The sequence below is a fragment of the Rhinoraja longicauda genome, chromosome 5 (genome assembly GCF_053455715.1).
Source record: "Rhinoraja longicauda isolate Sanriku21f chromosome 5, sRhiLon1.1, whole genome shotgun sequence".
In the NCBI taxonomy this organism is placed as follows: domain Eukaryota; kingdom Metazoa; phylum Chordata; class Chondrichthyes; order Rajiformes; family Arhynchobatidae; genus Rhinoraja; species Rhinoraja longicauda.
Window position 1 is genome coordinate 48,856,410 of NC_135957.1, and position 25,839 is coordinate 48,882,248.

The window sequence follows — 25,839 nt, forward strand, 5'->3', positions numbered from 1 at the left end:
CAATATCAGTAACTTCAAGATTATTTATTTCTGTGACTTTACAACTGTGAAATGATTAACTTCCATATGAAACTTGAATCACAATAATCCACATATCATTCACTTAAACATACAAATTAATATAATGTTCAATTACATGCTAAAAATACATTGTACTAATTTCAAAGGTAGGACTTTAGCTTAATTATTTTCCAGTGCAGGAATATTTAAAATTGGAATGCTCCTGATAGCAACATTTTCAACAAAATCAGCTTTATTTGCCACTTAACAACATTTTCAGAACTCATTTGACTTGAGAAATAATGGTCTAAAGCATCATGAATGGTGGATATGTTAAATATTGTCTGTCCCGTTATCTCATGCCTTAGAGAATGGACAATGGAAACATTTATACAAGTTTGGATTTCTGGCCAAATTAGTGCTGAAGCAAAACATTGTTGTTTGTTGTTTTTCTCCGTGAACGCCACCAGCCTCAGAACATTGATATCATGCCTCATTCTTCTCTGAGCATTGCTGCTGACAAGCACTGCGGCTGCCTTTCATTCATGGGATATTTTCAGATACATGTGAGTTGCTAACTGAAAGAAAATATTTTCCAAGCGAACTACATTGCTCTATATAGTATGGAAACTCACGTTTCTGAAGTAGTCAGTACAGAAAAAAATCTTATCAATTCAAACTGCCCCTTTCTCATTCTTGTTATCAGAAACATTTCACGTGTTTAGATATGTGGAAGAGAGTACAAGTATGCATTCTAGATTTAGAACAGGTCACACAGCACGTACCAGAAACCAAGGCAAGTACTGAACATTATTTCAAAGGTTCATAGCAATTGTGGGAGGTTTGTGGTGGGGGTTGGGGGCCTGATGAGCCGAGGTGGATGGGCAGGCACAGCAAAAACAAACTAGAGCACAAGGTAAAAAAAACGCAGATCCAAAACCACAACCTGAGAAAGGCAAAATAACCAGAAGAAACAGACCTCGCAATGAAAAAAAGTAAATAATGTAGGCAATATCTAATGATAGAAATATTGACAATACATCTTGAAAACCAAGACTATGTGTATTTACACGGATAACAAGTAAAACACAGTTTGTCACTGTATATCAGTACACGTGACAATAATAAACTAATACCAATATTTATAATCCATTTCCTGCCAATATACAAGTTAAAAAATGCAATAATGCACAGAATTGTGATGCAGCGAGCATGTGCAATATGTATGGATTCAGGATATTCCTGCTAAAATTTACTATATTAGACAAGTGTGCCGTCACTTCCACTGAGGCCACGTATTTCCCGCAGGCAGTGGGGCAAATGATTGCTGGCAATATGGTGAGGGCGACTGTCGGTCAGTTGAGTGGAGAATTACCTCTCTCTCTTACAGCAGGAAAGTGCATTGTAGCTTCAGGTAGCAAATCTTTCCCATGGACAATAATATCTGCAAGATAAAACGCCAATGTTCTCCCACAAGATTCCTTACGACGGGCAGTAAACCATAGATAACAATCTTGAACAGAAAACATTCCAGTCAGCACCACCGACAATAGTAAAAAATGGTGGCTGAAAAGGGGAAGCCAATTGATAGAAGACAGGGTGAACTAAGTTTACAGATCTGGTCGGACGGTGGATCAGATTCACATAGAAACATTGAAAATAGGTGCAGGAGTAGGTCATTCAGCCCTTCGAGCCAGCACCGCCATTCAATATGATCATAGCTAATCATCCAAAATCAGTACCCCTTTCCTGCTTTCTCATCATATCCCTTGATTTCCTCATCTCAGTCCTAAATGCCCTACCCCTTATTCTTAACTGTGACCCCTGGTTCTGGACTCCCCTAACATCGGGAACATCTTTTCTGCATCTAGCCTGTCCAATCCCTGAAGAATTTTCTATGTTTCTATAAAATCCTCTCTCATTCTTCTAAATTCCAGTGAATATAAGCCCAGTCGATCCATCCATGCTGTGCAAATTCAAAAGTTTAATCATTCTTCATGACCTTACATTTTGGAAAGGAACCCTGTGCACTTCATTTTGAACAATAATATTCAGCAATGCACTGTAAACACACTAACACATTTCAAACTTTTCAGTTCTGATGAAAGGTCTCAACTCGGAAAGGTCAACTGTCCATTTCTCACCAGAGATGATGCCTGACCCACTGAATTCCTCCAGCAGCTCATTTTTTTTGTTCCAGATTCCAACATCTGCATTCTCTTTGTGCCTAAACTAACATGTACTGTATGCTGTAGTTCAATGGATACTTGTATTCCAGCAAGTTGTAGATTGGATGCTACATGGATCTTTGGCCTGAGATTTTTTAGTAATGCATTTTTTTAAGAATACGGGCATCACTGGCAAGGGCAGCATTTATTGACCATCTCTAAATGCTCTTGATGATGCTATTGGTGAAAATATCCCCACAATCCTATTGTATAGGAGGTTCCAGGAATTAAACCTACCTATAATGAAAGAATGATAATAATATTTCTAGTTCAGGATCTTGCAGGTGGTGTGTTTCTTTGATCCTTATGCCTTGTCCTTCTTGGTGGTGTTGGCTACATGTTCATGAGGTGTTAAAAGAGAAGCCCCAATAGATTTTGTAGACAGCACACGCAAGCACGGAGTAGAAGGATGCCAACCAAGTGGGATGCTTTATCTGAATGGTGGAGGCTTCTTCATTGCTGTTAGAGCTGCACTGATATTGGTATTGTTTTATTATTGTTAAGTCAACTGAGATACAGTGAAAAGCTGTGTGTTTGGAGATAGGCAAAGGGAGAATATAGCATTATGCTTGTCACATATGCTTTATAATTGAAAGAGATGAGTCAATCACTTCAGGATACTCAGCCTAAATCCAGTTCTTTCGGCCACAATATTTATGTGGTTGGTCCAGTCCAGTTCTTGTCAACAATGGCCCCTGGTGTGTTGAGAGTGGGGTACCTAGTGATGGTGATTCCAATGTATGTCAGGAGTGGGTAGATGGACTCCTTTTTGTTCGTGTCATTTAGATAGATTTTACTGACGCTGAAAAGTATATTTACTTCATCTACTTGGTTTAAATTTAACAAATATTTGGAATATCATCCAAACACATCTCAGTCATGTTCATGTCAGTTTGGAGCTTGTCCAAAAAGGCCTCAACTTGAACTTGCAATATTTCAAGTAAGACAAAAATAATCCTTGTTCGTAATTGAGCAAAACAACTTAAAAAAAACACCACATTCAGCTGTTCAGGGTTTCTGTTAATTTACAGATGCTCTGCAGAGAATCATAAGAACTAAATTTCATTAAATTAATCCTGCTGCCTTATATGCAAATCTTACTCTGCCTAGACTAGTTAGCTTACTTAATCATAGATAGAAATGCTAATCTGAAATTGGCAATAAAAAGGAGGGAAGTTAATCAGTTTTGAAATATTTTCTGGCAAAATCAATTTGCCTCTTTCCATGCATCCATGTGCTTGGATGATATGTGTGCACTCCAGTGCATGTTAAGTGTTACATACAGCAGTTAGCACTACTCTTTCGCAACCAATTCAAAGTAATGTCATTAAATCATTAAGTAAGCACTGTGAGATTTATTATATTATTTATAGCTTTATTACAAATTATAAGGAAATCATTAATTTAGGCAGCATTGTTGAATTCATTACAGAGCAGCCTGGATTTCCCTGGATTTTCTTTTAATGGTTGAAGGGAACCACTGCATTTCAGGTGACATATAAAATATATGGATGGTGGACACAAAATGCTGGAGTGACTCAGCAGGTCAGGCAGCATCTCTGGAGAGAAGGAATGGGTGATGTTTCGGGTCGAGACCCTTCTTCAGACTAAAATATACGGATGTTTCTGCTTAAAATGCCCTCCTCAAGACCCGATGTCAAGGAAAAGACACAAAGTGCTGGAGGAACTCAGTGGGCCAGGCAGCATCCCTGGAGAGCATGGATCGCTAACGTTATGGGTTGGGACCCTTCTTCAGAGTGACCCTTCTTCAGAGTGACCCTTCTTTAGACTGACCCTTCTTCAGGTTTCCAGACCCTATGTCAAATCCAAAGGCCTTCACTATATTGTGATTGGCTGCCCTTAACCATGAACCCACAAAAATTGGAGTCACCTAGAAATCATTCGAAAATTATGGTGACGGCTAATCACCAAAGACGAAATTCATCTTTTTGTCTTGAATGTTACTTGTGAAAAGCAATTTGCAAGACTAATCTCAAGTTAACATAAAATCTAACCCTTTCATCCGAACCTTAAAGCCACTCGTTTTTTTTATAGCATAGAATTTTACCCAAATCTGAATCCTAATTATTTTTCAAAATGCTTCTGGATAGGAATTTACTGGAACTCTTATTTTTTCCTGGCAATCTGGTCAACTTAATAGTTTCTATTTCCTCCCTTAGGTTCCCCGGGGAGCATTAAAAGTTAATATGACTGAAGTCATGTGCAGGCGTACTGGGTGGTTGTGGCTTGCAATTTAAAGTGACAGCATCGATGCACAGAAAACATTGTACTTGTCTTGTACAAATGTTATATGTACCGTGGTAATGAAAACGTTATCAGCATCCTATGAAGATGTAAACACCTTAGAAATGAATAAAAACTGCATTGAGCTTCTGTTGATAAATATGTATTGATTATAAATATTTGTTTTTATAGGAAAACCTAATTGATGGCTGAAGAATAAAACATGTGATTCGTGCTGTAGTGCAATACTTTAGTTATATAATGTTACAATCATTAACAGTATAGTGAAGACATTTGTGACCATTTATGGGAATGCTTGATGTATAAATCCCCCAGCATATCGTTGACATCTTTAACATATGAGGACTTGCAGAATTTTGCAATCACATCTTATTTCATTTTGTCACTTACATTTTCAAAATTCTGATCTTTATTTCTACATCACAGGCCTTACTGTACTTGTGATGCTTTTAGGTGATGTTCCCCTTGTCCTGTTCAGTCATTTCACTTTGCAAATTCTTTCTGGCAACTGTATAATACTAGTCAGCAGCTGACTGTTTGGGATGACTCGAGGCTCAGGATGAAATGAGGGATAAATAATGCCAATTTTACTGAACTGATATCTCCTTGGCTCTCTCTGGCTTCTGTAAGTTGGCATTATCTTTCAAAATACTTGGATTTTTCACCAAACCACTTCTATTTAATGCCATCAGCATAGTGAAATATACCCTCCTAAATTGTCCAGAATCTTTATTTGCAGATGGTCAGGTATCACAATTGTTACAAATGGATATTCAATTAGATTAACTAGCAATAGGAGAATATTTTATTACCCTTCTATTCAATTAGCTGTAAATAGACCCAGTACTTAAATATAATTAAGTGCTCCTAAAGACACTTTCATGAAGCGGCAGAGAGAAATGTTGTTTTGGCATATTTGAGTCTAAAATGGACACAAAGACAGGTCGTAATAATGCAAAAGAGCCAAACTTACTGAATTCAGCTCAACGAGGTGGTGTAAGATGTTGGATCTTATCCCTTTCTCTGACTCTCGTTGAGCTGAGTATTGGACTCAAGTTTATTTGGACCACTAGACCAGTTCTGAGGGAGGATCGCTGATTCGAAACGTCCACAGGTTTATCTTTCCACAGATGTTGCTCTACTGACTTAATTATTTGTAACTTTCCATTTATGTTTCAGATTCCAGCATCTGCAGTTTTATTTGTCCATGTATACCCAGCGATTTTAAGGGATGCCAAAGAACACAATTGCTGCTTTTTTCATAAGATATTTATGGTAACCATACAACGGCTTGCAAAACTTAAACTACTTCATAGAAGTTCTATTAATTTAATCTAAGCACTCACAAATTGTATTCAATGATATCTGCTCATTTCATATATTATGGCAAGGGTCAGTCTCAAAACAAACTTGCTCCCCAAATCAGTGCAAATTTGCAAGACAACAATGTTTGAAAGTAGTTTTCATGTTATGTAATCCGATTTGTACACAGGATACACAATGAAGTGAATGCTTCGCAAATCATGATGTTACTTAAGAAAATGAAATATGGTAAACACTTCTCGAGCTTTTTTAAGGGACAAAAAAACTTTGAGTCTCATAATTTAGTTTATGTATCCCGTGCAACCTGCTGGACAAACTGTTCCAGGTGGCAAGGCTGCTCCTAAAAAAATAATAAATGTTTCTTTATAACCATAAAATTACATTTCATTTATTTCTCTTTCACAGCCTCATGAGATTTCAAAGCACTATACTGGCAATGAATACTTTTTGAAGCCTAGTCACAATTGTAATTTTGGAAACATGGCAACCAAATTGTGCAGCAATGTGATAAAGATGATGTTTTTGGTGATACAGGAGTATGGCTGCGCATACCACCAGACTTAAGAACAGTTTCTACCATCAGGCCATCAGGCTTCTGAACTCATAAACACATTTCAAATCATAAATGTTGATTATTTTTAATATTGTCTTTTTACCTATTTTTAATATGGTCTTTTTACCTTACTAATGTCATTTTTAATCTTATTTATCCTTGGAATATTACTGCTGAGGTGACCCGTTGTCTTGTCAAATACATTTCATTGTACCGTTGACCCTGTGCCAACCTACACATGACAAATAAATTTTATTATCATTATTATTATTATTATTATTATTATGTTAGAGTCTCAGAGCTATACAGCACATCAATAGGCCCTTCAGCTGGACACCATGCTGACTAATTGACTAATTGAGCTAGTCCCATTGCCTGCGACTGGCCCAGATACTTGCAGCTTTTCCGATCCATGTACCTGTCCAAGTGCCTTTTAAATGTTATTATTGCACCTGTCTCTACCACTTCCCCCAGCAGCTCATTTCATGTACACACCATCTCAGTGTGGAAAAAGCTGCCCCTCAGGGCCCTATTAATTTTTTTTCCCTCTCACCTTAAACATATGCCTCCAGTTGTAGATTTCCCTACCCTGAGAAAAAGACTGTGGGCTATTGACTTTATCCACGTCCTCGTGATTTAAAGTACCTCTACAAGGTCATCCCTGAGCCTCCTGCGCTCCTGGGGAAAAAGTACCAGCCTATCCAGCTTCCTCTTATATCTCAAACATTTCAGCCCCAGCAAAATCCTCATAAATCATTTTTGAACCCTTTCCATTTCAATAACATCCTTCCTGCAGCAGAGTGGCTAGAACTGTACACAGTACATCAAAAAAAGCACTACCAACATCTTGTATGGTTGCAACATGACATCCCCGTTCTTCTACGCATTACTCTGACCAAAGAAGACACGTTGTAATCTCAGATAAACTTCTTAATTGTCCACTGTACCACAAATGGTAGTATTATTCACAAACTTACTAACCATGCCACTCGTATTTTCAGCCAAATTGTTAATACAGTAAATCCTCATTATAATGGACTATAGTGGGAGGGGAGGGATGGAAATGGTGTACACTACTGCCAATTTTCAGGTTTCACCAAGTAAGAGATTACTGAGTAAGAAAATGTAATTGTATAAGTAGTAGAAACAAAGAACTGCAGAAGCTGGTTAATACACAAAATGCTGGAGTAACTGCGGGTCAGGCAGCATCTCTGGTGAACATGGATAGGTGACATTTCGGGTTGAGACCATTTTTCAGACTCTCGGTATGGAACTGGGGCTGGAATCCAGGTGAGCTGGGGCGAGGATCAACTGAGTCATTGGTCGCGGCCCATGGGCGGCCGAGAATGCAGATAAGGCATGATGGTGGTCTGGCAACGGCCGAGGAAGCTGTATGGGTCAGTGGTGGCGGCAGTAGGTTCGGCCCGGAGGTGGTCGGGGAGGCGGTGCGGGCTGGTGCACCTACGCTGCACGCCCTCAATAGCAAGAGTATCCTGGTCTCCAGTTTTGGTCTCCAAATTTGAGGAAGGATATTCTTGCTATTGAGGGCGTGCAGTGTAGGTTTACTAGGTTAATTCCCGGAATGGCGGGACTGTCATATATTGAAAGACTGGAGCGACTAGGCTTGTATACACTGGAATTTAGAAGGATGAGAGGAGATATTATCGAAACATATAAGATTTTTAAGGGGTTGGACACGTTAGAGGCAGGAAACATGTTCCCAATGTTGGGGGAGTCCAGAACCAGGGGCCACAGTTTAAGAATAAGGGGTAGGCCATTTAAAACTGAGATGAGGAAAAACTTTTTCAGTCAGAGAGTTGTGAATCTGTGGAATTCTCTGCCTCAGAAGGCAGTGGTGGCCAATTCTCTGAATGCATTCAAGAGAGAACTAGATAGAGCTCATAAGGATAGCGGAGTCAGGGGGTATGGGGAGAAGGCAGGAACAGGGTACTGATTGAGAATGATCAGCCATGATCACATTGAATGGCGGTGCTGGCTCGAAGGGCGAATGGCCTCCTCCTGCTCCTATTGTCTATTGTGTCAGCAGCCCAGACTGTCCATGCAGGCCGGGAATGGCATCGGCAGCCCGCCCAGTAAACAGCCGGGGAGGTGGTGGGGTCAGTTTATCCATCCACTAGTGGTCTGTAATAATAATATTAAGAGGTCCATAATAACAAGGGTTTACTGTATAAATAAGGTGCTGCAGTGGACCCAGAACCGATCGCTGTGACACAACACTTGTTATCGGTCTCCAGTCTGAAAGACAACCCTCGACCACTCCCCTCTGTCTCCAAACTTCAAGCCAATTTTATACCCAATTGGTTAGTTCGCCCTGGATCCCATGTGATCTAACTTTCCAAACCAGTCTAGGAGGCTTTTAGATAGGCACATGAATTTGCTGTGTTTAGTGGGATATGGAGCACATTCAGGCAGGAACGATAGGATTAAATGGGCATCTTGTTGAGCACAGATATCATGGGCTGAAAGGCCATTTCCTCAGCAGTAGTGTTCTATGTTCTGTGTAGGCCAGCTTACCATGTGGGACTTTGTCAAACGCCTTGTTGAACCATGAAGACTAATACGTAGCACTCTACCCTCAATTTTCTTGGTTACGTCTTCAACAAAACTCAAATTAGTGAGACACAATTTCACACACCACATTGACTATCTCCGATCAGTCCTTGCCTTTCCAAATGTTTTTCAGAAACCCCTCCATTAGCTTATCTACCTCTGTTAGGCTTGCCAGTTTGTAGTTCCCAGACTTTTCTTTGCAGTCTTTCTTAAATGAAGGTACAAGATTAGCCACCTTCCTGTCTTCCGGCATGTCACACCCGGATATCTCTGCCTGTGGCCCTGCAATTTCTTCCCTAAAAACCCACAATGTCCTTGATACACTTGACCAGGTCCCAGCTATATATCTACATTGATGTGTTTTAAAATCTCCAGCACCTCCTCTTCTGTAATTTGGACTCACTTCAAGGCATTTCCTCAAGTTCCACCTCTGGAAAGAGGCTTCCACCTCTTTCCCCATGGTAAATACAGATGGAAAATATTTATTTAACACCTCACCCATCTCCTGTGGCTCCATCACACAGACAATGTTGTTGATCTTTAGCGAGCCCTTTTCTCTCCTTCTTTACTCTTTTCCTATTAATAAACATCAAATCTCTTTAGATGCTCCATTACCTTATCGATTAGCCTAAATTTCCTTGAAATAACATTTTGGCATATCAGGAAAATTAGCCTGATATAAAAATCCACATGCAGTCTCTTCTTGCTTCCTGCTTATGAAGTCAGCCTCTCTTTTAAAGAACAATTACATAACCACATTTTCAAAATTAGACCTTCAAAACTATGATTGGAGACACATCAGTGGCATTAATTTACAGTTAGCATAAAACAGGGCTGATTCACTGAAGAATAAATAAAACTTGCATTTATTTTAGGAGTTAAAAAGTCCTCTTTTAGAGAGTAGTCACAGCTTGCAACTAAATTACTCAAATACAAAGTTGACCAACAGCAACCTTTTGTACCAATGGTCACGTTTTGTGGTTTATACTGAAAAACAATTAAAACTACCACGCAGATAGAAATGGCTAATGCTAAATTATGGTTATTGATACTGACAGAAGTCTAGATGCAAGGACCTGATGAATGAAGAGACACAACCAGTGAGAAGTTGAACAATGACAATCTGCCCAAACTATGAAAGTTAAAGCTGTCATTTAAGTGAAAAGGTGACTTTGAGCTCCAACAAAGACATCTTGGTCTAGAAATTAGTTTACTATATGGCATAAAAACAGTGGCGTGCACCATTCTAACACTGTTGGTACAAATCATATAAAAATGGCAATCATTGATTCCAAGTTTGGCAGCCAGGATGATTTCTACTTGAAGAATGGCTGTTGTCAACCATGGAGGGGCCAAAATGGAAGAGAGTTTTGAAGGAGTCAGAGGAAGATGGATAAGCTGCTGTAGGGCAGTACCAACAAGCAGCTGTTCTTTGTGCAAAGAGACCATGGTCCCTCCATAGCTACAACCAGAAAGTCTTGACAACACCTTATCACAGCACAAGCTTGTTTCATTATGTCTGCTCCTGTGGCCTAAAGCACAGATAAAATTCTTCTCTCTTTAAGTGTATCGTGTAGCTGACCTTCCTCGTGATGCTGTATTCAGCAAACTATGCAATACAGCAGACATCACGAGCTGCAGCCTGGAATTATCCTCGGGGTAATAAGCTGAGAGTGACCACAGTCTTGACTTCAATGAACAGAGCAGTTTTGACTCACATGTGAAGCAGTGTCTGAGATCACAGGAAGTCACAGATTTCATTGCAGACAAATAATGCAGTTAGTCCTGTCAATAACCCTGTCAAGAGAAACAGGGTTTTACCAACAAAGTGTTTTTATGATTAAATAAAAACTGTCATTGTGCAGATTGAAAGTCATGCTGGAGAAAATCTTTTGGTGTCACACAATTGTTGGTATCATGCGGGAGGACTTTATATCAGAAAAATGTGCTATGGAAAAACAAATCCCGAAGGAAAATCAGGAATCAATTTTACCAATAGGCATTAAAAGACCCTGAAATCAGCACAATATTGCTCCACTCGAGGTTAAGCGTGTTTTCATTTGCTCCTAACCAATCTTTTGTGTGAAGCAATTTCTAAGCAAACAAGTTTAACCTCAATGCAACTGTTTTCTTCCACACTTAAGATGTAATGAAGGCAATATTTTGCACCTTATGAACACTAAAGAACTTCAGTTCCTGGAGTCAAAAAGTCTTCCCGTGTTGAATCAAAATTGGTCAGAGAAACGATAAGCAACAGTTTCTCCAGCGATGATGATCCTTGTGTAACATCAGTTAAAGAAGAACCACTGCAGCATTAGTCAACATTCTTACCACGATACAGGAGAAGACAATTTGATCCATTACATTAGTGCAGGCGCTTTGGTGAAGCTTATCAGTTAATTCCATTGCCCAGATCTTTCCACTTGCCCTTTGAGCTATTTTCCTTTCATTTAGTCATCCATTCCTCTTCTGAATGTAACTAACAAGTCTGCTTCATTCACACCAATGAGCATCTCATTTCTCCTCTTCCTATGTCAGACAGGTAAGGATAGCATCACCTCAATCGACGACTCCATTGTGTGATTTATTTTTGTCAAATGGCAGGTGTAAGCTGCAAGACTACACCTGGGTCACCTTTACACTGCAGATAGCAAACAATCTCAATGAAACAGCACACCAGCACAAAAAAGGACAAATACTCATGAAGTTGATTTAACTGTTTTTCTTAAAATGCAAAATGCAGCCAATGCTCTGAAATCAGACAGTAATGTGAATGTATTATGTGCATTTCTAAAACACCTTGATAAAAAATGTAGTGGTAAAACTCCAAACAATTTGGGAAGCAGAGAATAATGGATTTGAGGATCAGTGTACAATGGCTAAGTAATTAGAAAGGCAAAACAGAGCCATTTCAGTTTCATCATTGGGTAACAACTGTAAATTAAAAGTTCTGAGTTTCCATGGACTTTTCATTATAAATGAGGTGATTGAAATTTTTGATGATTGATCCACAGGGACTTCCCAACATTTATCTGTCAGTCAATCCAATGCATCTTTGCTGTTTTTTGGGATCTTGCCGTGTGAAAATCGGCTGCAATGTTCCCCACACTGCATTACACCTTGTGATGAATTAATTGGCTATAGAATGCTTTGTTAATTCATGAAGGGGACTTGACAGGTGCTACATAAATACAAGCCTTTCTTCTCAAATCAATAATGTACAATGTTGATATTAAACATTTGACAAAACATGACAACAGGAAAATAATACCAGACAATTAAATTCCTTTTCCGGTTTTATGTATAACTGGTTCCCAAGCTGCTTGTTAAAATGTTCGACTGCAAATTACAAAAAAAGGACACAAAGTGCTGAAGTAATTCAGCATCTCTGGAAAACATGGATAGGTGACATTTGAATCACTTACACCAGCACTTTGTTCGTTACTCCTGTTTTCAGCATCTTCTATCTCTTATGTCTCCAAGAATGAACTATGTTGATGACAATTGGATTAAGAACGGTAAGTTACTTTGCCTGCAGGAGGAGGTGATCTAGTTAAATTTTCTAATCATCACAGTTATACTTAGACAAACTTTGTGGAACTAATATAGTAAATTTCAGAAACATCTTTAAAATGATTCTAAAAATATAACTGCAGTACTTTTTTCCATGACAGTTAATAAATTATTTTACTTCTTCCTACTGAATCTGCCTAAAAATATGTGCTAAAAATGTTGTATCCTATACGTCACCATGGGGAATGAATGGCATAGTGAGTTAGTCTAATTGGGACCTCTGCCACGTTTTTAAAAATAACTGCATGACTAAACACATTGGGAACATTGTGAACTTTAGTTTGGCCTCGCATCTTACTGAAGCTTCACAGCAGCAGTGCTGAATGTTAACTTTTCATTAACTTTGAAGAAGGTTAATGAAATTGACATAAATGGATTAAAGGGAGGAAATTTGGACTGGCGAATGTCAAAGGGACAAATCCTCTGGCATGGAATATAATTCATGCCACCAATAAAGATGTCATTTACTATACATGACTAAGGATGAAGATTTAGGTTTTTAATTTTACAATTGGCTCTCGTCAAATGAGATTTCTAGGGAGAAAAAGTACAAGCTTCATTTTAATAAAATCTCTCAGTTAGATCAGCATAGTATAGAATGCTCCTCATGACTGAATAGTCCATCAAAATTCACTAAACTTATGCAAAAGCATTATACCGCTCAAGTATTAGAAAGCCAATTGATGCATAGAAGTTGCACTTAAAAGAATGTACTCCCTTGAAGTACAACAAAAACTTGCAAAAGGCCTTCAAGGCCCTTGAAGGAAATGGGACATTGAGATTTGCTGCCAGCTAGAGCATTAACTTCTTCTAGTCTGATGTGACTGAATGTGACATCATCTATGGAGGAATTGCAAGGTAGATCAGCCAATCAAATTAAAGAATTTTGCCACTAGCAAAGCAGGAAGGAGAAAGCAGGTATAAGAAATCAAAGAAGTCATATTTCACTTGGGCAGCTTACCACCCAGCAGTATGAATATTGATTTCTCTAACTTCAAGTAACCCTTGCATCCCCTCTCGCCATCCCTCCCCCACCCTAGTCATCTTACTAGTTTCACTGCCGTCCTGTTGAGTTTCACTGTCTGTATAACTCGTTATCACCTACCCCATAGCCAACAATGGACCAGTGGGCTCCACCTTTCCTTGATCATCATTGCTTTTTGCATCTTTCATTCATTCGTTCCCTGTATCATCTATATCTCTCGTTTCCCATTCACCTGACTCAGTCTGAAGAAGGGTCTTGACTTGAAACGTCACTGATTCCTTTTCTTCAGAGATGCTGCCTGACACATGGAGTGACTCCGGCTTTTTGTGTCTATCTTCAAATCAAAGTAAAGATTGGGATACACACAGAATTGAGAGAAGATGGAATGATCATAAATGATTTTTTTAAAATCCATTTTATCATTTTTTAAATTAATCAATTTTTAAGTAATACTCTGAGGTAATGAAATCACACAGTTCAAAAAAACCTTCATCAACTTCATGACTAATATCCATCCTGCACTCAAATTCACTTGGACCATCTCCGACATCTGCCTACCCTTCTGGATCCAACCGTCTCCATCACAGGAGACAGACTATTGACTGACATCTACTACAAACCTACTGACTCCCATAGCTATCTAGACTACACTTCTTCCCACCCTGCATCCTGTAAAGACTCAATCCCCTACTCACAATTCCTCCATCTACGCCGCATCTGCACCCAGGATGAGGTTTTCCATACTAGATCATCGGAAATGTTCTCATTCTTTAGGAAACGGGGATTCCCCTCTTCCAATGTAGATGAGGCTCTCACTAGGGCCTCCTCAATATCCCACAGCTCCGCTCTTGCTCACCCTCTCCCCATTCACAACATTCTTTAGCCTCTGGGAGGATACAGGTGCACACAGAGAAAACCCACCTACACAAGGAGAACGTACAAACTCCACACAGTGAGCACTGGAGCTCAGGACTGAAGCTGGGTCACTGGAGCTGTAGAGCAGCATCTCTACTCGCTGGACCACTATGCAGCCTCTTTGTTTGATTGCCTCCATTAGGCAAGTCAAAATATCTGTTAAGTGCAGCTTGATTATTCTTATTTGTACTATTGTTAGAAACCTTTACTTGAAGTGCATAATTTTTGTAAAAGTGCATTTAGGGAACATTTCAGTTTTGAGAAGGCTTAAACATAGAATTTTTTTCTTGATTAAACATTGCACCAGTTATTAAAATACGCCATTTGGCATTTTATGCATGTGCATTGTGCGGCTAAAATGTTTATGAAAGTTTTTACATCTTTAAATCAATGTTGCAGTTTATTAACAGGTTCTCAGTGCTGTAATAGCCACCACAATGGTCAGAATATTATTTAAGGAACAAAACAAGTTGCGTATCATGTGTCAAAAGAGCCAATGTGAGTGAAATTGACTGTGTCCAGCAGAGTCCATTTCGCAGTGGAATCTCCCACTTCTCAACTTGTTATAATTGAACTGGAATTCTGGATCACCATTAGATTTGAAACCAGAGACAGTGTGACACTCATTCAGGCAAAGATGCTCCAAGTACAAACAGTGCCTTCAGCATGTGTTTGGAATAAAGTGCCCCGAACCGCATGCAATCACAAACAAGAATGGGTTACGGGTCACAATGTCACAAGGGGCTTAGCAGAGACTGTGCAATGATCTGTGGTGAATTTTTCACTGTAATCTCTTTGATGTCCTGAAATCATTAAAGATATGTGAGCTATTGCCAAGAGCTTGCAGGGGGCTGGCACCTGCGCTCTTGGCTTTTCAACCATGATCCCTGCATGCCCATTCTCGTCAAAATGCATTAGACAGCCTGTTTTCACTCTTAACACTTCAATTAGGTTTAAAAGTATTAATGTCACATTTGCACATTTGAACTACATGATTTATACTTCTAAGGAAATAGCCAAATGTTGATATGTTTTCCAATGAAATCAAACTACTTCTATATGAGGAAAAAGAAAATCAAAGTGTGAATTGAACCACACTGCTGTGGGTGAAATGAATGATTCAAGTTGGGTGTTTACTTTGTATGCTACTTGATTTTATCTCCATGGTTGGCTAAAAGTGGATAGTTGAGGCAAGCCCATTGCTTGTTGAGTTAGGTTAAAATTATTCTCAAACTATGTTAAGGAAGAACAGGAATTGATCAGGAAATGACTCATTTAGACAGAATAGCATTTGCAAGGAGCACAAAAGAGAGACAGATTGAAAGCTTCATCCTTGTTACTAATTCTGTGATAATTTACAATCTAAAGACATTATAATTCAGACAATTATTCAAGTCTGGATTAACACCAGCATGAGCAAGAACACTCTTCTTCCCTACAGATCAATATTTTTTCAGAAGAATTTAGAACAGGCTTTATTGTCATCCAAAAACATGTTTTTGGATGAAATTACGTTACCCACAGTCAAAAATGAGAGGCAATAAAAAAGAAGGCAATAAAACACACAATCACAAAAACCAACATAAAACAAAAAACATCCATCACAGTGAGTCTCCTCCAGTCACCTCCTCACTGTGATGGGAGGCCAGAATGTCTTTCTCTTCTCCCGCGGTCAGGAAGTCGAAATTGCCACATTGGGGCGGTTGGGGCTCCCGACATTGAAGCCCCCGCCGGGCTGTGGAAAGTCCCGCGGCCTATTCCAGGATGTGCGGGACGGTGAAAGGTCCGCAGCGGGCCGATCCAAGCCTCGCGATTCGGGGCGGACAAAGACACTGCCGTTGCCAGAGCTCCCGAATTCGGCCCCCACCCAGGGACCTGCGAGCTTCAGACGTCCACAGGGCCCGCGGCCGAAGCCTCCGAAGGCGAGTCGCAGCCGCACTCGCAATGCCACCACAGCCTCCGAAGACAGCCAGCTCCGCAGGTGGTGAGTACAGTCCGCGGGATCTGCGAACCAGAGCCCAGGTGGTCCCAGCCGGAGGCCGCCAGCTCCAGGTGTTTGGCCGATGGTAGGCCGCAGCGTGAACGGAGACACCACCCAAAAAAAAAGGTCGCGTCTCCGTTCGGAAGAGACAATTTTTATAGTTTCTCCCCCCCCCCCCCAGTACACAACCACAAAAAAGACTACATCACATCCAACACTTACAATTAAGACAAAAAACACCAAAAAAACAAAAAGACTGCACAGCACCGCCACACGAGTCTGAATCAAAACCAAGTACTGCTGCCCCAAAATTTGCAATGGAAATGGTCCCATCCTTGGGATTTTGTTTTGGACCTGGGATTGTCCATGTGGCCAGATATACAAGCACCCTAATGTAAACATGAGTCTTAAACTTATTTAGTAATTTAGTTCTCCAAACCTCTCCTGAATTATGTGAACATGCTAATTTAAGGATGTTATATCATTTAATATATCTATAATTATAGTAAATTATATTTTAGCTGTGGATTAGAAATGATGATTGATTGTCAAATCTATTAATCCAGCTAGTCAATGAAGTCCAACTATTTTTAGAAAAATGGCTTCACATTTAACTTTAGAGTGAACCATTACAATGTGTACAAGAGGCTCAAAAGTGGATTTAAAGTTAATGGTGTTGCACCACAAAACAGGCCTGGTGATAACATATTTACAATTGCAGATTTGCACAAAAATTTGAACTACTACCAAAGCCATCAGTCAAGAGTATTTATTTGTCATATGCACCAACAGGAATCAGAACAATTAAATTCTTCCTTGCTGCAGGTTTACAGGTACAATAGACACAACTAATAATTCATTAATATTAGATAATAAATTACACTAAATCATCTGTAATTCAAAATAATCTAGTAAATGACAGTCCAAAAAACAAATTACATAGAGGTAACCATACTTGTGTAAAATCAGTAGAATTTCAGTGCTGAGGTAGGGTTTTGCAGGATGTTTAAGACACTGATGATTGAATGAAAGAAGCTGTTCTTGAACCTGGCGGTAACTGTTCTCAGGCCTTCTTCCCAATGGCAGCAGCGAGAAGAGAGCATGGCAAGGATGGTGTGGGTCTTTGAATGATATATGCCGCTTTCTTGAGGCATGGCTTCCCGTGGATTCCTTTAATGGTGGGGAGGTCAATACATGATGTACTGGGCAATGGCCACCACTTTCTGCAGCCTCCTTTGTTCTTGAGTGTTCAAAGTTCCAAACCAGCCCATCGTGCAACCAGTCAATATGCTTTCCAATGATCAGTTGCAGATGTTCAATACAATATTCAGTGACATGCCAAATCTTCTCAAACTTATGAGGAAGCAGAAGTATTGATGAACTTCTCTATGATTACATCAATGTGCTGAGCCCAGGAAAATCATCAGAGATGTGCTTGTCCAGGACCATAAAGCTGTTGACTTTCTCCACCATCATCCTGCCAATGAAGACAGGGCCTTTTTATTGAAGCCCTCATGACTAGCCAAAGAGAACACAGGCGCTTCTGAATCAAAACCAAGTACTGATGCCCCAAAATTTGCAATGGAAATGGTCCCATCCTTGGGATTTTTGGGGGGGATCTGGGATTGTCCATGTGGCCAGATATACAAGCATCCTAACGTAAACATGAGTCTTAAACTTATTTAGTAATTTAGTTCTCCAAACCTCTCCTGAGACTTCCTACTTTAAAACCACAAAAATAAAGAGGTGGAAGTTAAATAAAGATTAAAGTGGTACTTACTTATAATATGATTCTTTATTTAAAAAAATATCAGCAATAATGTTAATTTATTTCATAAGTGGTTCCTATCCATATTGCTGAAACACATTCTTCATATCAGCATGACAACACTGCAGGTTTATCTTATCCTTGCCGCTGACGCTAACTATCAGAAATGACTGTTATAAAAGTCTGTCAGATCCTCTTTCAAATGATTTTGCACAAACAATAATCATTCCCTGTTCCAGAAGTAACGTCGAACAATCCCTGTTCCAGACGTACACTGGCCCCATCCCCGAACTCTACCTCCGCTACATCGACGACTGCATTGGTGCTACCTCTTGCACCCATGCAGAACTCACTGACTTCATACACTTCACCTCCAATTTCCATCCTGCCCTTAAATATACCTGGACTATCTCTGACATCTCCCTCCCGTTTCTGGACCTCACCATCTCCATCACAGGAGACAGACCAGTGACGGACATTTACTACAAGCCCACCGACTCGCACAGCTATCTGGACTACACTTCTTCCCACCCGGTCCCCTGCAAAAAGTCTATCCCCTACTCCCAATTCCTCCGTCTACGCCGCATCTGCGCCCGGGATGAGGTGTTTCAGACTAGGGCTTCCGAGATGTCCTCGTTCTTCAGAAAACGGGGCTTCCCCTCCTCCATTATAGATGAGGCTCTCACTAGGGTCTCTTCTACATCCCGCAGCTCCGCTCTTGCTCCCCCTCCCCCCACTCGCAACAAGGACAGGATCCCCCTCGTTCTCACCTTCCACCCCACCAGCCAGCGGATCCAACATATCATCCACCAACATTTCCGTCACCTACAACGGGACCCCACCACTGGCCATATCTTCCCATCCCCTCCCCTCTCTGCGTTCCGCAGAGACCGTTCCCTCCGTAACTCCCTGGTCCACTCGTCCCTCCCTACCCAAACCACCCCAACCCCGGGCACTTTCCCTTGCAACCGCACGAGATGCAACACCTGTCTCTTTACCTCCCCCCTCAACTCCATCAAAGGACCCAAACAGTCTTTTCAGGTGAGACAGAGGTTCACCTGCATCTCCTCCAACCTCATCTATTGCATCCGCTGCTCTAGATGTCAACTTATTTATATCGGCGAAACCAAGCGCAGGCTCGGCGATCGCTTCGCTGAACACCTGCGCTCGGTCCGCATTAACGCAACTGATCTCCCGGTGGCCCAGCACTTTAACTCCCCCTCCCATTCCCAGTCTGACCTCTCTGTCATGGGCCTCCTCCAGTGCCATAGTGAGGCCCGCCGGAAATTGGAGGAGCAGCACCTCATATTTCGCCTGGGCAGTTTGCGGCCCGGTGGTATGAACGTCGACTTCTCCAACTTCAGATAGCTCCTCTGTCCCTCCCTTCCCCTCCTCCTTCCCAGATCTCCCTCTATCTTCCTGTCTCCACCTATATCCTTCCTTTGTCTCACCCCCCGACATCAGTCTGAAGAAGGGTCTCGACCCGAAACGTCACCCATTCCTTCTCTCCCGAGATGCTGCCTGACCTGCTGAGTTACTCCAGCATTTTGTGAATAAATCATTAATGTAAAATATCCTGCGCTCTATTTATTACCAATGGTAATATTCATACTCGATAGAAGATTCAAACTATTTTGATGATTTAGAAAATCTTCTCACTTACCATGTAAATTTCTAGTTCACTCATTGCATCTTCAATCTGAATTGATCAGCAAACCCAGCTTGAGGCTTGTTTACAGAGGTTCACAAGCAGCATGGAATTAATGTTCATTTATCGGAGCACAAATTATAACCAGGATGTTTCTAAATGGATTTTCTGCTAAGTTCTGAAACATTTATTTAGTTTTGTAAAGAGAAAATTATAAAATATGTGTGTGGTCAAATGACCCAGTATTATGTGTTGCTAAACCCAAAATAATAATACAGTATAATACTAAAGATTAATATTCTCTAATGAACATCATTGAAAAGCAAAGAGTGCAATTCACCACAAAAATGGTCAAATACATTAAAGTGTCAATCATACCGCACTTCGAAGAAGGTCAGTAGAGAATAATTTTGGATCCACAGCCTAACCTTGAATGAAAGTTGGAAGACAAGTCGAAGCAGTACAGAACGCCACAGGAGATCCTACTTCCCTGTGGTTATCAAACTGTATAACTCTTCCCCCTTCTGTCGTGGGGTATTCTGACTCATCTCCCCCTCCCCAATCTTTGCACATCCCCCATCCTTTCCACTCATCACTTTAATTTCATGTTTCATGACTGTTGGCAGATCATTTTCCCTCCTGGGATAAATAAAGTTCTATCATATCGTATTGTATCGTAAGTTGACTTTATTGTCATAAGCACAAGTACGATGGGGTACAGGTACAATGAAAATCTTGCTGGTAGCAACATCATAGACAAAAAGATTAAGACAACACACAAAAACATAAATTATAAATAACTTGTACATAAATTACACATAAATTCTACAACAGTTTAAAAAAAGAAACAAAGATTGTGCAAAATCAAGACAGTAGGGCAAAACACAATTGGAGTCATACAACATAGTAACAGGCCGTTCAGCCCAACATTCCCTTGCTGATCATGATATCCCATCTATATTAGTCCCAGCTGCCCATGCTTGGCCCATACACCTCTAAACCTTTCCTAAACATGTACCTACTATAGCAGCTCATTTCATACATACAACTCTGTGTGTGAAAAAGTTGCTCATCAGGTTCTTATTAAATATTTCCCTTCTCACCTTAAACCTATGTCCTCTGGTTACTGATTCCCCTACTCTGGGTAAAATATTCTACGCAACCACTCTATCTCTTCTCCTCATGATTTTGTACACCTTTATTAGACCATCCCTCAGCCTTCTGCACTCCAAGGAATAAGGTCTTAGCCTGCTCAACCTCTCCCTATAGCTCAAGTCCTGGCAACATTTTTGTAAATCTTCTCTGCATCCTTTCCAGCTTGACAACACCTTTTCTACACTCTTTCCACCTTGATGGTATCCTTCCTATAGCAGTGACCAAAACTAAACACAATAGAAACAAATAAGTCCATGGTAATGCAAGAGATGGTCTATAGTGATCCATGGCTGAACTACGATTAGGTGTGTGAAAGTCGGTTCAAGAACCTGTTAGTTGTGGCAAAGTAGCTGTTCCTGCACCTGATGGTTTGTGACTTTAGGCTTCTGTACCTCCTGTCCAACAGCAGCAGTGAGAAGAGGGCCTTACCTTGATAGTGGGAACCCTTACCCGGATAAATATCATAAGCTTCACTCATATAATGCAGGAGATCATTCGAACCCTTCACTCATTGTACAATTATTCTAAAATTGACATATAAATGCAGAAATCATCAGTTATTGTAGAGAGACATTATAAGAGGCCTAAAACATGGAGAGTTTACGGTCAGCCAATTAAAATTTACACGCTTAAATTGGATTTACCTCAGTCAGTCCGAAGCATGTGAAATGAGGAATTCAACTTACTTCTCAAGAAGTATTCCTTGAATAATGTGAAAATACTGCTGTGTACTGTGTTCTTGTAAAAGTGGCACTTTAAATGGTACTCGTCCTAAAATTCACAGGACCCAAACTATGTTCCCAAATCTGGAACTCATTTTGAAGCAAAATGTTTTACATTTTTCAAACAGCGTTCACTTGGGAGCAGAAAATGTTCTCTAGACCTACGAACAAAAATAGATTATTTGGGGACACTGCTATACCCTACATTTAGAATTTGAACCCTTATTGGGATTTATTTCAGTGTAGCAAGGAATTTGGAAGTAAATGAAAATAAATCAGAATCATGGTACCTATTGATTTTCAAGCAGGTAATGATGAAGAGAATATATACTTCGACAGTAAAATCCATACATATCAGCATCATATGTTTTCATATTTTGCAACATTTTGAGAAATAGTTTGCACCAAACTCCTTCAATTAACATCTAAATATAGGTTTTAGTTACCAGGATTGTTGGACAGTAACCCTTGGAGAACTACAGTAGCCTTTTCTGCACCACATCCAAAAATAACACAGGATCAGTGGTTTTCTTCAGTGTGCTATAAATAGTGTGATGTTTTCATGTGCTTTGCACAGTTTTTTGCCTTGTTTTGCTGCATCTATAAGATCAGCTTGAGGAACAAATCTTCTTATTTTTTAGTTTAGTTTAGTTTAGAGATACAGCGCTGAAATGGGCCCTTCGGCCCACCGAGTCCGAGCCGACCAACGATCACCCCATACACTAACATTATCCTATACATTATTGGGGGCGTGGCTGTGTTCTGCAGCTGCGGCTCACCGGCAGTCTCTCCGTTTTTTTTGGTGTTTTTTTTGTCATTGTCGTTGTTAAATGTACGTTTTGTTTTATTTTTAATTCTGTGTATGTAGGGGGGTGGTGGGGGGGTTGGGGGAAACCTTTTTTTCAAATCTCCTCCTCAACGGAGATGCGACCTTTACCGTGTCTTATCTCCGTTCGCGCTACGGCTTAACATCGTGGAGTCGGCGGCCTCCAGCTGGGATCGACCTCAAAGACTCCGGTCGCAGGGCCTGGACTTACCATCTCGGAGGCTTCGGCCGTGGGCCCTGCAGACCGCAACATCGGGAGTTCGCAGGTCCCTGGCTAGCGACCGGTTTTTGGGAGCTCCAGCCGTAGCAGCTTCGACCGCCCCGAAGCGCGAGGTACGATCGACCCGCTCGCAGGCCCTTCATCGCCCTGCGTGGCCTGGCCGCAGCACTTTACATCGCCCGGTGGGGGCTCAGGACTTTCATCGCCCTGCGTGGCTCGGCCGCAGCACTTTCCATCGCCCGGTGGGGGCTCAGGACTTTCATCGGCCTGCTCGGCTCGGCCCTGGGACTTTCCATCGCCTGGTGGGGGCTCAGGACTTTCATCGGCCTGCTCGGCTCGGCCCTGGGACTTTCCATCGCCTGGTGGGGGCTTCAAAAAGTTGGGAGCCTCGATCACCTCGTGGCACCACGGGAGAAGAATGAGGAGGAGATAAGACTTTGCCTTCCATCACAGTGAGGGTATGCCTAGAGCAATCACTGTGATGGCTGTTTTGTGTAAAAAATTATATCTGTGTGTCTTGTGCTTTTTAATGTCTACTGCCGGACCCTGACGTGAGAGGACGCTGGCGTTGCGTATTCGCCGCTTTTCCGTCAGGATAGTTTGTCTGTTTGTTTCTATGTTAATTGTTTTTGTAAAGCGCTTTGAGCATGTGATAAGGCGCTATATAAAATAAATGGATTATTATTATTATTATTATACACACTAGGGACAATTTACAATTTTATCAAAGCCAATTAACCTACAAACCTGCATGTCTTTGCAGTGTGAGATGAAACCGGAGCACCCAGAGAAAACCCACGCTTTTTTAAATTCTGGGGGGAAAAAAAGAGGGGGCATCAACTGTAGGTTTGGGATTCTGTAAACAAAATTGCTAAGCATCAGGGAAATGGGTCCATAGGATTTCACATTGAACAGAAGCAAATGCTCTTGGCTAAAATTAGCTAATTAATAAAGTTTTTGCTGTACTAAAAATAAAATATAATTTTAGCTTTCAATTTACAGGGACATGGATGGAACCTGACAACTTCAGGTACATGAGTATGCCATAGTTAGCACCGTTGTAAATATGATAAAAGTAGTTTGAATTATTCAACCGTTTCATGTGATTTTGAACTATTATTATAAAGCACCCCAAAATTATTCACAGTGTCGAGATTGTAAAAGTCATCATTATTGTTTCCTTTGTACAACATCACAACATTTTCAAGATTTTATACAGTTTATCACAGATCAGGCTCAGCCATTCAAAAACAGGATCAGGCCATTCATCCCAGTTGGTCTGTGCCAGTATTTATACCCCAACAATCCTTCTCTTGTCTCCCCCCTGGCAAACCTTTGTTCCCATGCATTTTCCCACTCTCCTTTAAACACCTCTGTATGATTCATGTACCAGAGAGATGTACACTATAGTTGCAAGTCCTTATTCTAACCCTTTTCTGAGTAAACAGATCAACAACAACGTTATACAGCACAGAAACAGCCTTTTTTTAGACCATCATCCATACTAACTTCAAACACCTATTGCCGAAATCCAACTTTATTCTCTCCACATTCCCATCAACTCCACTCAGTTTCCACCACTCACCTACAAACAACTTGGATGTTGCACTTACTCTGAAAAAGGTCCATGTTCGGTTAGAAAACCGAAAGCTTTTCTGGAAACTCTTACTGCGATGGAATGCTTTTTACATCTGGCACAATCTTCAATATCAATCATCACTGCCTGACGAGCATTCACTATTTCAACTCCCGGTACTAATCAATGTGTTTTGCTTGAAATGTTCTGACATGCAATAACATAAACGGAACCAGGATGCAATAATCTAATTGATTAATAATTTCAGATCCATCCGCATCCAATGTTACACTGATGGTGATACATACCCTTCGCTGTTCGTCTTCAAAAACAGATTGGTGCACGTTGCAGGCGAAGAGTGAGGTCGGGAGGTCTGTGAAATCCGTTATCTCGTCGAAATCTTCTTGCGAGAGGATGTGATCATTAGGATCGCGGATATCTGCGGCCTGAAGGAAAAAATCGCCGGCAGCAGCTCTGTCGCTGAAGCGCTTCAGGTTCTTCATAGCAGCAAAGGGGTCGTCTCCTCTCATCCTGCTCAGAAGCAAAGTAAGTGCGATTAAGTGCAGCCTTGCAACGAGCAGTAAAATTATATCACTCCAATGGAAACATGATTATCTCAGACACTTAGCAGCGAGATAACAAACGATCAGCACTCCCAAAGGCACCCACTTATGTTAGTCTAGGAATATCAAAACAGCGAGATTGACACACAATAAAAATTCTCATCAGCAACGTCTAAAAGTAGAAACTGACTACAACGAAACAAATGCACGAGGGAACAGCAAAACAATCAAATTGAACTGCTTTACTGGAGACGGTGTTTCACGCTGTATTCCTGGTTAATTTCCTTTTATTTTTGAATATTGCAGCAATATTTCCAAATCCAGACTGTTCCTGCTCCCAACACAAACATCCCAATCGTTGAAGAAATGGACAGGCTCTCCCCCAGAGATGCCATCAAGTGCAGATGCACTCAGCTGTAAACACCGCTGCCAGTCCAAATGTTCAGATGCCGAGCTGTGCCTATCAGGCGCTGATGAATGAGCGCGGTGTTGTTCTGCATCACCTCCGGCGCTCAGTTCCCACTGGCGACTGCTCTCAGTCTCTCTCCCGCTGGCTGGACATGCAGTGCAAGCTCCTTCCTACCTGCCTGTGTGTGTTCCCAGCTCGCTGTCAGCTGTCAGCTCTCCCCGTCCTCTCTCCCTCTATCTCTCAGCCCGCCGTGTCCCTGCAGCCAGACCAGCTCTCTCCGTCCTCACTCAGCCCCGCTGGGGGTGAGCAAGGCACCCGTCCACATCGCTCTGTAGCGCCAGCGCCGGGGCTCCAGCAGCCAATCCGCCTCAGCGACACGCCCGCCCGCCCGCCCTGATGGACGGGGACTGAGTCCAATCGCCGAGAGTGCAGCCACGACGCTCACGCCGAATATAGACACACAATGCTGGAGTAACTCAGCGGGACAGGCAGCATCTCTGGATGGGAATGGGAATGGGAATGGGAATGGGAATGGGAATGGGAATGGGAATGGGAATG

General features: G+C 41.2%; 1 protein-coding gene across 2 annotated transcripts in view; it reads right to left on the reverse strand.

The window, feature by feature from the left end:
- The window catches only part of rcan2 (regulator of calcineurin 2), a 237,565-nt gene extending 211,950 nt beyond the window's left edge, over positions 1–25,615 (reverse strand). The window contains exons 1-2 of one of the 2 annotated variants that reach the window (XM_078399503.1): positions 25,460–25,615; positions 24,618–24,840 (exon numbers count right to left, since the gene is read on the reverse strand). In XM_078399503.1, coding sequence (XP_078255629.1) covers positions 24,618–24,839 — 222 coding nt within the window. In that variant the 5' untranslated portion in view covers position 24,840; positions 25,460–25,615. Of the gene's footprint in view, positions 1–24,617; positions 24,841–25,455 lie in introns of both variants that reach the window. The other variant, XM_078399502.1, reaches the window with a different exon arrangement.
- Positions 25,616–25,839: the final 224 nt, after the last annotated feature.